This window comes from Amblyomma americanum, chromosome 1 (assembly GCF_052857255.1).
Source record: "Amblyomma americanum isolate KBUSLIRL-KWMA chromosome 1, ASM5285725v1, whole genome shotgun sequence".
NCBI lineage: Eukaryota > Metazoa > Arthropoda > Arachnida > Ixodida > Ixodidae > Amblyomma > Amblyomma americanum.
In genome coordinates, this window is record NC_135497.1 from 171197731 (window position 1) to 171211124 (window position 13394).

Sequence of the window (13394 nt, forward strand, 5' to 3'; positions counted from 1 at the left end):
TGAGAGGTGGCACGGAAGAACGGTGCCTGAACACAAACCAGCTGAAAGCTTGTCGTTACTGAGAGGAACTTTTGGTCTCGCACCATCTGCGTCAGTTTCAATCACCCGTATCCCGGTCTTCCATATACTTTCTCCAGGCATCTCTTTTCTTACGAGCTTACCAGCACTGCTTCAATGCACACGTTTAGAATTGCAAAATAAGTTAAAAGGTCAACACTTGCAGTTTTCACAGGCTCTCCCCGCACATCCGCCTTTTAACTGCGATAACCCCTGGCAAAATTGAGTAAAAGGCGCATATATACTCAGAGCCCCCGCTGGTTTCGTTACATGCTGTTGGGCGCACCTGGAGGGCGAAGCAGATGAAAGATGCAGGGCCGTATCGCGGGTCCTACGCTGTTCCGGGCCGTGCACTCGAGTGTACCGTAGTCCACTTCAGACTTGGGTCGGAACCTAGGCAAGACGCATTGCGAATAAACATGTGTAAAAAAAACAAACAGTACGTCGTTTCCTCAAGGCCTTTACTGAGAAAAAGAGTGCATAAAAAGCAATTCGAAAAACTTCACTGCGAGAAAGCGCCTCTACGGGTACCACCGTATGTCCCCGAGGGCGGACGTGCGATGATGAATGGGAGCCTTGAGCGCGGATTCGGCGAAGCGGAAAGCACCCGAAGATCGTGTGCTGCTTGCTGCGCGGTGCGACAGTGGTAGAAGCCGGGCTATCACTGGCGGCCGCCGCGGAGCCTGGGCGACTCGACTTGTCTTCGTTGTGAAGATTTTAAACGTCGCTCTTACCTTAGCGTTCGCTCACTCATTCTCTTCGGTAGCCACGACTATTTTGGGCCGAGACATGAGGTTGGGCCTAGTGCTGATCTTCAAGTACGAGGAGCCCGGATAACGGGAAGTTAGAGCTTATCGAAAAAACGCGCTGGAAATAACGGAAAGAAAGGGAGAAGGAAAATGTTTCTGACTGTAGCAGGTTGTACAAGGTGCAGCGGTAGCAGGGTGAGAATGGAGCGAGAATTCTTCTGCAGTGATGAAACAAGACTCATGATGCTCGTAACTCGTGAACGTTCCCTGATCTATAGCGTCTTGGGTTGACGCAGAAGCGTGGGATAGGTTGTTTACAGTTAGCAGGTCTGTAGCTGATTCCTTTTAAAATGCGAATTTAGTGTCCTCTGGGCGCACAGACGAGCACTGGTCTACTGGGTGAGACAGCAGGCTATAGGCGTAAACACAGCGCTGTAACTTAGCATTTACTTCTTAAAACATGCATCACGAGCGTTGAAAAAGAATAAAACATTTGTCCGTGTAGTTCAAAAGGAAGATATTGGAATCTACTGCAGGCTTCAGCTGTCCCGCCGCAAAAATCTTCATGCATTTTACACCGACGTCTTTCTGAGTTCTGTGCCTGCACCTTATGCCAACGCGTCAGCTGCTTTTAACGCCATGACGAAAGCAGTTACCTTCAAAACAGAGCCGTGCTCGACTCTTCCGCTTCGGGCCATCGCGGAGAAGAGAAGTTAGCCTACTGCAGCGACAGTTTTCGTGTCGCGGCAACGAATGAAAGTTCTGATTTATGCACTCTTGCATATTTCACGAAGATAGGCGCATCCAGCCCAGCACCATTTCTTTACTTTCTCAAGCATATAGTGCGCGGAGACAAACTAAAACACGAAGCTGTCTCGGTGCCGCTGTTCGGACGCAGCACTTGCGCCTACCGCCATGTACTCGAACAGGGCCGTATTCTACTTGACGGAAATTGCGATGAAAAGCCGTTTCTACGTACGCGCCCACAGAAAGAAGCCAACGGGATCGTGTCTGAAAGAGACAGAGAGAATACTTTTTCTGACAGAGAAGCCTTTGTGAACCGTGCGACGACGTATGCGCCTTAGCCGCCCACCGCCTCTGAATTAAAAGCACGTAAACGCGGAAATGAAACCAAGCATCCATGCTTACTTTGTGCATCCTGGTGAAGAGGCGAAAAATGCTTTTTCCAAAGCTTTAATTAAGTGCCTCCTTCGGAGCTCGCTTCTGGGACAAAAGGGCCATTTTATTCATGCGATTCTATTCATTTGATGCGTCTGGAATGGTCTACAGTGGCATTTCTTAATCGTGCTGTCGCAATAGTACAACGATTGCCTTTAGACGCCTAGTCGGAGGGGAAAAGGAAAGGTACTAAAAGCTGAACAAAGGCAGGGTGAGCTTGCGTTGGGGGCCAAGATAACCAATAATCACTCTGAGGCAACCTGAAACTTCCGATGCAGTATATTTATAGCATGTAATATTTATAGCATGTAAAATCCTGCGCTCGTGGAAGAGCGTACGGACAGGAGAGATAAACTGCATTTTGTACTGAGGTCACGAACCAGAAATCATGACTTCATATAATTAATCCTTTCAAGGCAGTCCGCATCAAGACACAAAAGACGATAAATAATCATTACTGCCAAGCATTGCAAGCTGCGGATGAAAAGAATGTGTGGTGGTACTACGAAAGGCAAATCGGGGCGTATATACAACGTGTCTGATTTGTTCGGGTGCCATTGCACAGGTAACTCTAGACCGTGCTAGAATTAAGGTAGCACATTTAAAACCTAAAGGCTTCCAATGACGGCAAAAACAAGTATTTTTCATTACTTGAAAAAATATTTGGTACATAACATTTATATGCCCACCTAAGTGCAGAACGTGCTCCAAGTAAAACTATGCAACTCATTTTGCCCCACAAGGGCAAAAATGACAGGCTATTATGCATGTGTTCTAAAGAGCAAAAGCTAAGAGTGGCATTAAAAAAAACGAAAGAAGTTAAAGCTAATGATGAACGCAGCCCGTTCATACCACTGATGTTTAATTAGGACGAAACATTGCAGTATATGAACGAAGGTGAAAGGAAGTGCTGTGTATTTGATATCAGACGTTTAGCTTATAAACAAATAAAATTATACCTCACCTAAAGATTAAAACAGATATGAGGCTCCAACTGCATGCTTTTTACTAAAACGTAGTCGTCACAAATCCTGCAGCGTCCGTGGGCTGTGCTATTATACCTCCTACCGCTCACCGGCGATAAATGTGATGCCTGGGTCGCTTCCATCATTTTACTCTGTGTGTTATAAATTCAACATGGAATATGAATATTAAACTGGATTAGCACGAAAGCAAAAGCACGAAAGCAAAGCTTTTTCTTCAAGTGTCAAACGATGCGCTGCTTGAGAAGAAAACAAACTATGGTTTCATGAGTCTTCCGAACTGCCTCTGGTCTGCCCCTGCTTTCGGCGCACGCCTGCACTTACATGCGCACAGTCAACACTTTCGTGAAGAGTTAAGCTCATTTTGTCTTATTTTGTCTTTAGTGCAAGAAACGGCGCAAGTTGGTGCTGCACTTTAAACTTTAATGCGCTTAGTATAAACAGAATGGACTAGAAAGCAATAATAAGACACAACTGGATGCAGCGCTACATCCCACTCCGTCTTGCCTTACGTCTCAGTCCATTGTATCTATACGTGCTAAGCGCATTCAGGTTGCAATCTGATCTTTTGCTGACGTGAGCTCAAAATACTGTGTGACGATCATCGCCGTCTAGACTGGCTGCGCTGACAGGCAGCACCGCTCTGCTCGTGGCTCGTAAACATGGCGGCATTAGATTGCTTCTCTCCGTTCCCGAAATCCGGACTACGAAATATAGTCCTCTTGATGCCAGGGTGCCCTTTAAGGAGAGCAATGAATTGGTTTTCCTTCACCGGAGAAAAAAATGCACCTTCCTCGATGAAAGATCACTTGTCAACCAGTGTCAACCCAAGAGCACACTTTGGGAGCATTTGTAGCTTTCTCTCAGTGCGATATTAGTTTCCTCAGCAGAATTCTTCCTGATATCGCTCACGGAAAGATGGCATGCAAGCATTTAAAATTGGTTCCTGTACATAGAGAAGAAGCGACTTTTTTTGTCTTAACTTTGCGCTAGGCAATTTTTATCGATACGTCTCAGTGGTACTCATATTACACTGCCTGTTAAGCGCAAAATCCGTGGGCGGAAAAGGGCGTGTTCACCAACATGACTTTAACTCCAAGCAGCAAAGCATATATGAGGAAATGTAAGGGCGCTTAGTGCGCCAGATTTGTTCGCATGCATGAAAAATACGAATTCGTTAGATAAGAGAGAGCAGGCTAAGGTATATTTGTTCACGTTTTGGCAGTTGGCTAGGTTGACACGCTTTCTTGACCACAATGCTCAGGTACCTCCAGTAGGAAAGGGCGCAAGGTTGGAGCATTTAATTATTGATAAATCCGTAAATGTGTTTGACAAGTACGCTTTTTTTCTGTTTTATAACTAGTGTTCCTCTTTGCGTACAGTGTTAAGAATTATTTTAAACTTCAGTAGAGAATTAACACACAAAGAAAATTGTCGTTTTGTGCCAAACTGGTTGTTCGCTTATATACTGTAGGGTCCTGTGCGTGTTCTGGGTGGTCGAACAGATATACATTTTGAGCTTTTCGGTATTTTTGTTCCGTGGTTAACATCCCAGAGCAGGATGGAAATAGATGCATTAGAATCTTTTCGCGCGCTACTTGCCGCTATTCAAAGTTGGGAGGTAAAACTGAAGTAATCACAGTAAGACAGTTTGCTAAAAGCACTCAAAGGCTGCAGTGCGAAGAACAGCAGGGGCGCAGAGATGAGTTCAAAGAAGACAAACGTCAAGGCTTTAATCTACATATGAGGGGCACACGTACATTCTCTGCGCCGTGATGGTCATTACCTATGAGTGCTGGCAGCTGCTTTCTTTGTTGTAAAAATTCACGAGGACGCTAACGTTTGAAATGGGATAATTTTCGCCTTTGGGCTCGGCTGCTTTTTTTTTTTTGAGGAGAGTAGGGGAAATCACACGCTGCTGCAGTGAATAAATTCTGGGTTTGTATTGTTCTCAGCTTTTTCGCATCCTTTGCAAGTACAAGGTAATGATGAAGCCACCATGGGATAAATTTTTCTAGACTTATTCTTCGCGCACTCCTGCATACTGAACAGTCCGCTCCCAGCGAGGAGACAATAAATCCCTGTTTCTTTTCTTTTGTCTCCCTCTACCACATTCGGAGCCTTACAAGAAAATAATGATAATACTTAAACAAAAAGCTGGACTTACCATTCTCTGAACTCAGTGGCTACAGCTCAGAGGGAAATAAAGGGGGCTTTAAAACCGTGCGCTGCAATCTGCAGCGGCAAAACAATCCAGAGAAAGGAGCGGAACGCTGGCGTTCAGCCTTGAACGCCGCATTCACCGCGGTAGCTCAGTCAGAGGTAGGAAACTCCGGCTAGTTTCGGTTTCATGATTCACGGCCATGCTGGCGCACATCCAGACGACCGATTTTGCTTAGGCCATATATATATATATATATATATATATATATATATATATATATATATATATATATATATATATATATATATATATAAGAGCTTTAAGAAACCCGCTCTACTGGTGACCGAAATTATTCTAGAGCCTTCCGCAACGGCGTATTTCAAAATAATAATAATAATAATTGGTTTTGGTGGAAAGGAAATGGCGCAGTATCTGTCTCATATATCGTTGGACACCTGAACCACGCCGTAAGGGAAGGGATAAAGGAGGGAGTGAAAGAAGAAAGGAAGATATAGGTGCCGTAGTGGAGGGCTCCGGAATAATTTCGACCACCTGGGGATATTTAACGTGCACTGACATCGCACAGTACACGGGCGCCTTAGCTTTTTTCCTCCATAAAAACGCAGCCGCCGCGGTCGGGTTCCAACCCGGGAACTCCGGATCAGTAGTCGAGCGCCCTAACCACTGAGCCACCGCAATGCCGCTTTAAGTAAAAGAAAAAAAACGTCAATCAGTCAGTCTTGGACATCTCGCAAGAGGGAAACCCCTACCAGCGCCAGTACACGCGCAGCGTCGCAAAGCGGCACGGATCGCAGGGCTCACTTCAGACTGGAGCGCGCGCCGTGGCTCTGGAAGCCGGTGATGTCCCTTCGACCCAAGGAGCCGTTGAGCGACCAGGCGAACTGCAGCTGAGGCGGCTCGGCCAGCATGGCACACGGTAGCTCCACGTCCTCGTCCACGGCTGACAGGAATAGTGCGCTCTCTTCGCGCTGGCACACGGGCGCGTCTGCGGGTGAGGAGAAGGGGAACCGTCTACACGCTGCATCCACGTGAGTGCCACGAAGCGGCGCTGGGGTAGCAGGCTCGTATTATGGGCAGAAAGCGGAACGAGAGAATGCCACGTGTCAGATGAAGCGCTCGCCACTGAGCCTTGGGCTAGGTGCGCTTCACTAAACCAGTTCCTCATCTCGTTTAAGTTTACGCGCACATTCGCGAGTGCAGGTGTATTTCTGACGCGCCTACATGCGCCGCAGGGTGTGTACAGAAACGTCAATGGCCGGCGACGGCGGCCGGAGAGTGAGGTTTGCGCGACCAGGAACTATGGGAATTGACGAAGCGCTAAAAGCGCGGTGCAAACGAAAGTGAGAAAGGTCAGAAGGTGTTCTTTTGACTGAGCTGACATAACTGCGTAGTTATATTCCAGTTGCATAGAATAGAACAAGCCGACCATGGCGTTATTTACCATACACAAACGCAAATCTTTTTAGTGCGCCAGCATGCATAGTGGCCATTCCTCGCATGTAGACGTTGTTTGTTGTCTGAAGACTTCTTTGTGGCAGGTAGCCCACATGCCCATTGGCTTCTGGGAAACCTGCCCAGGAGTGTGCGCGCGCGTGCGCGTGTGAGCGTGCGTGTGTGTGTGCTGCATATATTATATATATTGTGGAAGGCCCAAAAATTTTAAAAATAGGGTATTAGAGGTAGAAAGTAGCTTTTTGCGGCATAGTGCTGCCAGTGTTGGCGGACGTCAAAAAAGAAGCCAGTCATGCTAACTAGTAAAATGATTAGCGAAATCACAATAGTTTACTTTTCACTATTACCAATAGGCACCTGATTGCAATTAGAGATTTGTAGCCGGCCGTTAGCAATGCCCGAATCAGTGTTTAGAATTTCGAAACGCGATTACCCTCGCTGCTCCGGCACAGTTCATTTGGGCCATCTCTCGTGCCATTCGAAAACAGCGCGCTGGCGGGAGGGCGCAGAGCGGCGTCCATCAAATCTCGACACTCCGTGACGCACGTGCCACGCGACAGTCTCAGCCCCGCACGCGCTGGAGGGGCGAAATGGCGAGGAGCCGGGAGCACTGCAGCACGAGCGGGTCTGAGACTTTCGCGTGGCACGTGCGCCACGGAGTGTCGAGATTTGATGGAAGCCGCTCTTCGCCTTCCCGCAAGAGCGCTGTTTTCGAATGGCACGAAAGATGGCCCAAATGAACTGCACCGCAGCAGCGAGGGTAATCGCGTTTCGAAATTCTAAACACTGATTCGTCTATTGCTAACGGCCGGCTACAAGTCTCTAATTGCAATCAGGTGCCTATTGGTAATAGTTAAAAGTAAACAATTGTAATTTCGCTAATCACTTTACTAGTTAGCCTGATTCGCCTGTTTTTGACGTCCGCCAACACTTGTATCCCCATAATTATACCAGTGTTGTGCCATATATACCTCAAAAAGCTTCTCTCTACCTCAAGAACAGTACTTTTAAAACTTTGGACTTTCTAAAAAAAAAAACACTCGTTTTATGCACACCTGGCAACCTTTTCTTTAATGCGGCAGTGTTCCTGCTGGCATAAAGTATCATTAACAAATATAGGTACACACACTGGACTCTCAAAGGAAGCCCAGTAACGTCCGGTGGTGTTGACCAAAAATCCATTCTTCTACATCCGGCGGACAGCCTGGGGGCGGTCCGCACCGGAGCAGGTGTTTATGCCGGATAGCACGCAAGGAAGGGCAGGTCCAAACAAGTGTTTAGTGTGTGCCTCGCAGACAGGAGCGGGACAGAAGGGGCAGGAGTCCCCGAAAGGGGCATGATACTCTGCCGGCCACGACCAGGTTACCGCTGGGGTGAGGGCGACACGGAGGCGTAACCATCGAGGCAAGATCTCTTCCCAGCGCGCAAGGCCGCCAGGGTGGTCGGTGCCACACGGTGGGAGAAGTGGTTGCATGGCGCGCACGCGTTGCAGGTGGCAGTTCAATTAATGCTTGGTCGTGAGAGGTCGACCGGGAGACGCAACCTGGGTCTCACCAGCCCCACCGATGGCAGCACCTGCCACCGCAGGGCAGTGGCGCATCGCTTAACCTCTGCACCACTGCTCCAGCAGTGGTATGAGTGCTCCCATGGATCTATAAGCGCAAAGTAGGGAATGACCAATTCTGTATATGCGGGTATTAACCCGTTAACGCTATTCGAACACCGGAACCGAAGTGAAAAGGGAAGTGGTAGCGCATCTATTTCCCATTTGACCTAACTACGCAAATCGGCCACTATTTCGTTGCTCTCATTTGTGCGTGTCTGGTTCCTCAGTAGCTTGTGCCATGTATTGTGCGTTTGCGTGCATGTATGTGTGGGCATGCGTGTGTTTGTGCCTTTCGTTGTCTTTGCAACTTTAAGGAACTTTAGCGCACTGCAAGTGCGCCCATCGCGGCACACACGAAGCCTGGTGTATCTCCCAAACAGAACTCAACTGGCAATATTCTAAAGCGCAGCCGCTAGGAGTTTAGAAGGAAATAATGAAGGTAGGACAATTCTCAGGCAAGAGATTCGCAAGGAAAAAAGTGAACATGTTCCAGGAATGGGATCTAGCACATGGAATTATTTTTGTATTTTTTTCCCTTAAACTTTTGCATACAGTAAACATTTATGAGCCTCACTAAAATCTGAGCGCGTTGCGAAGGCTACAGTTAGTGTCAGCATACAGGCAGCGAGGGTTTAAAAAGGCTTATCACGTGAAAATGGCTCGCGACCGACTTACATCCCTCACCTTGGAAGTCATTACATGAGAGCTAAGACTCCTGCCATTCCAAGCCGCTTTCTGCTTGAATAGTGTTGAGCATTTGGACGACGAATTTCTGATAGCAGCTGTAGCTTCCGCAATGCTGCCAAATTTTAGTGAGGTACAGTACGTTTCTTTCCACTGCGGAAAGTGGAACAAAACACCGCTGCATTGTTAAAGAGATGATGATATTGGATTTTTATAGCGCAAAGGCATCTATGGCCAAAGAGCGCCATGACCCAAGGTATTTTCGACTTTTCAAGGTGGGGTCAAAGACCCATCTCAATAAGTCCAGCACCAGACCAGGGGAAAACTTGTACCCATTCTTTCACCGGTGGGTACCCGGCGGCACTGGGGATCGAGCCCCGCACCTCCCGCATGCGAGGAGGATGCTCAAACCGCTAGGCCACTGCTGCGGTCTGGTGAAAGAGAAAGGCAGGGCCACCGAGTGCACCCCAAGCTGCAGCGAGACGCTGAGAGAGTTACGCGTCCGCTAAATTTCAACTGGGAGGTTTTACTGTCTCGGTGCTCGCAAATAACGCGACTTTCACGTGCCACGAGCGCGCGAGCAGTTGGCTCGCACAAAACGGCATCAAGTTTCACCGCTAAAAAGGCCTCTCGCGTGGTTTGAACGCAGGCCTGTCTGCATTTGATGTATGGTCGGAGATTCCAAGCAAAAAGTGCCCCTGTTCGCAGAGCCGGACACTTTCAAATTATTCGCATTTAAAGACTACTAACACACAGGTCTTTTTAGTTCAGTTTAAATGCGGAAAAGAGAGCACCGATCGGAATCTTCCCATCGCACCGCTGCCTCGCATATAATCTATTCTCTGCTTAATTTAATTTAAGTACAAAATACCTCTCCACTTATCATCTTTTTCAGTGAAAGGTGTACAAAGCGTCAGATATATGTTGTCACTTTTTCTCACATCTGCTTCATGCGACAACGATAATTGCTTGCTCCTCTACTCGAGAAGAAGATGCAGCAGATAATAAGTATGTCTCTGAATAACGAACAAGTGCGAATAATAGAATGAGACGGACGCTTAAACGAGTCATAAATGCATGGGCATTACAAAGGAAGAGGACGTGAACAAAATTCAATTTCTGAATGCCGTTCCGTTTAGCTCAATAGAGCAGAACGAAAAGTAAATCGAGAATAAACGGCGGTCACCTTTGCTTCCGCGACAAGAGGAGGGCTCTTTTGCGCACAGTATACGAATTTTTGAAATTTCATAAAATTATATCAAAAAGTTAGGCGACGCATTCGGAGGTTCAGATCTTTGCGCGTTAAATTATTTGAATCGTGAAGCTTGCGCGAAACGCAATTTTCAAAAGCCTTCGCGAGTTCATCGAAGCCCGACCTGGCACCCGCGATGAGAAGCCCTACATCGATCCGTCCGGCACTGAATCGTTAGTATTCCTTCTTTTGCTTGCTTAACTTTATCCCGGGGACGTTAAGGTTTAATCGTGCAGAAATATGTGCTACCTTATACCGCGCCCCCAGAGCGCCCGCATTAAGTGGCAATAAACGGGCATTAAGTGCGCACCGCTCTTGCATCATCCGCAAGTATGAGCGCACGTGCGCCCGAGCACATGGCTGCGCAAGCAGGCCCGCACTGAGGCGCTGCCGACACTTTTGCGTAAAATTAAATTCTGACAGGTAAATTTATGCGTGCCTAAGAGAGGGGAAAGAAATATATATGTACACCGTTTTCGTGATCGAAGTCAGACCGGCCAAGTTTCGCATGAAAACATTGCATTCGATGCGACGTGAAGCAACGCTTTAAGTGAAACAGGCAGATGTTGCCTCAACGAAAGTGAAGCATAGTTGTTGGCATTCTCGTGAGCAAGTATGAGTACGTTTTATCTGATGCTGTCATGATAAGTTAAAATGTGTTATTCGGCTCCGAAGATGTGCGAAAAATTTCAGCCATAAAGCTGTAGAGCAACAGAATGAATCTCAAGTGACGCAGTCCACCTATGTATCGACTGCTGCTCTGTCAACGTTTCTCCCCCAGCTCGAAGCGACCGCGCGAAGCCCCCAATGATAGCAAGATTGAGGAAGGTTGTGGACTGATGGACTGCGTGCGGCTATTAAAACATGGGCAAAACATGTTAGTAGGGGAGCACCACCTTCATGCAAAAAATACCATGCATGCGCTCCTGGCAGAAGGATTTATAATTGCGCACTGATTTGCTGAGCGCGAAGAAAATATTCTGGTAAAGTAAATGCAACCATAGCTCAAAATGGCTGCGCTATTTGGAACCACCATCAAAAAAACTTTTACGATGCCTTCGAGTTCATCCACAACTGCGAAAAGTGCTTTATACCGGCCGTCCCACTATCAGACAAGGTTTTGAAGAAAAAACAATGCAAGTTGCGGAGAAACTTGCATTGAAGCTGAAACAGCATTGTTGGCAGTCGCCTAGAGCAAACAGGCGTATATGTCAGCTTTCTAGTTTTGAAAATATTCTATAAAAAATATTTACCTAACTTGTAAAGCACTCTAGCTGCACGAAAAGTTATCGGAGAGTTGTGCAGTCTCTAAATAAACTACCGATAGCGCGACTTCTTTGAAGAGAGCTCTTTCTACTTTCTCAAGGAGTCAATGAAGAGAACGAGATTACCGCGGCTACCGCGCGTTGATAGCGACTACGATTGTGTCAACATGGGCACTCCATGTCAGTGGCTAGTACGGCAACGCTGCCAGACGTGGCATGCCAATATCACACGCTCTTGCTGCGACCATTCATGCTAATAAAAAAATAACTGTCGCAATAAACTTCCCGTAAGAAAACTACGTCATGTACAGTACCTCTTGATGTTATGGAACTTTTCAACTGCAGTTTCTAGCCCATTTTCTGTTAATTAGTGTAAATGATTCCAATAAAAAATCAATTAGAATCAAACAAAATGCTCCTCCCTGCTCTAGGTGGCAGCTAGCATTATTACAGTTTTAATTGCATTGGCTGGAACGGTATGCCGTTTTTTAGCCCCTGCTCACAATAACGTCAAGAATCTCTATATTGTGAGTATTATTACCATAAAATCAATGCAGAATTAAAAGTTACAGTAGCACAGTTCACTCAGGAATAGCGGTGAGCGATTACCAGAAACTATTTCGTTTTCCACGAGTTCTACTATTCACCTCCAAATGAATTTCCCCTCAACACCATACACCACCGTTCTCTTCACAAAAGCCGCCAAAAAGCCATCCATCCTCATCGAGGATTTTTGCTGATTCATTCTTCCACACGCGTAGATGCATGGGGCAATAAACCCCTGGCGCCGACGCCATAATGCATTCCGCCGCTCCTCCCTAGCTCGTAGTAATGAACTCATCTACCGGCCGGCCCCTTATACACTGCTCCGCTGTTGGACCTTTCAGGAATTATTAAATAAAATAAGGTAGCAACAATATGTTTGAACTGCGGCAGTTGTGTCGTTTGATATTTTTGGCGCTCTGACAGAGCCTAACGGCATTTTTTTTTGCCTGCCTTCAAATGGTTAAGACCTAAGTGACTAATATAATGCAGTTAATTGGAATCGGCTCTGCTGAAACATATTTCTGCTTTCTCTAAGTGACCCCCAAGGATAGTGCTCCAGCTTTGTTCGATGAATAGTGATTTCATGGCCTTTCGCTTACGTGACATGGGGCCCCCTGTATATATGCTACACGCGCCGTGCATGTTGAAGCCTTTATTGCTCGCAGCAATTTTGCACTTCGTAGGTGACACGGCAAATTTAGATGCCAGGCAAAATGAGTGATCTTATTTGGCGCAGCAAGCACAACTGTGCGCACCGATCTTTTCTTGGGTCACCATCAGCGGACGGTGCACTCCGACCTGGCGGCTTGAAACAATTATTATTTGTGTTATTTGTGCAAGATAAATAATAACATCGGTAAAGGTCTGAAGCCTTTTTTAAAGAAAAAATAAGTTACCAGTTCACTGAATTCTTTCAGTGGCTAAGTGGACAGTCATTTCTTTTTACGCGGAATTATGAATGTCTAACAATTTCACGCCTCTCAAGTGGGCCGCGTGTTGTGTTGCCACACGCAGTAGTACAGTAAGGCGTTAACTGAGTTTTTGCATAGCAGAGCGCACCGCCGGTCAGTATATATATATATATATATATATATATATATATATATATATATATATATATATATATATATATATATATATATATATATATATATATATATATATATATATATATATATATATATATATATACGGCTGCTGCTTTTATTATGTAGTCTTATAATTCTAAGCACCGGCCCTCCAAGTTGCGTATCGATATCTTTCTGTTATCTGCCACAAACCGCCAGTTGCGAAACGCGTTTCTCATTCCCACTGAAACACAATGCTCCTAGGCGGAACCCAATTCATTTTCTTTGCTGCAGAAGACGCATTAACTCGTTCAGTGCTCTAGGGAACGAACAAACTACCATTGTCAGCTCTTGGACGCGACGTTTGCG

General features: G+C 46.4%; 1 protein-coding gene across 1 annotated transcript in view; it reads right to left on the minus strand.

Annotated features, from left to right (window-relative positions):
- The window catches only part of LOC144114183 (protein turtle homolog A-like), a 398561-nt gene that overhangs the window by 77859 nt on the left and 307308 nt on the right, over positions 1-13394 (minus strand). Inside the window, exons 7-8 of the mRNA XM_077647762.1 lie at positions 5955-6138; positions 344-450 (exon numbers count right to left, since the gene is read on the minus strand). Of these exons, the coding sequence (XP_077503888.1) occupies positions 344-450; positions 5955-6138 (291 nt within the window). The remainder of the gene's footprint in view (positions 1-343; positions 451-5954; positions 6139-13394) is intronic.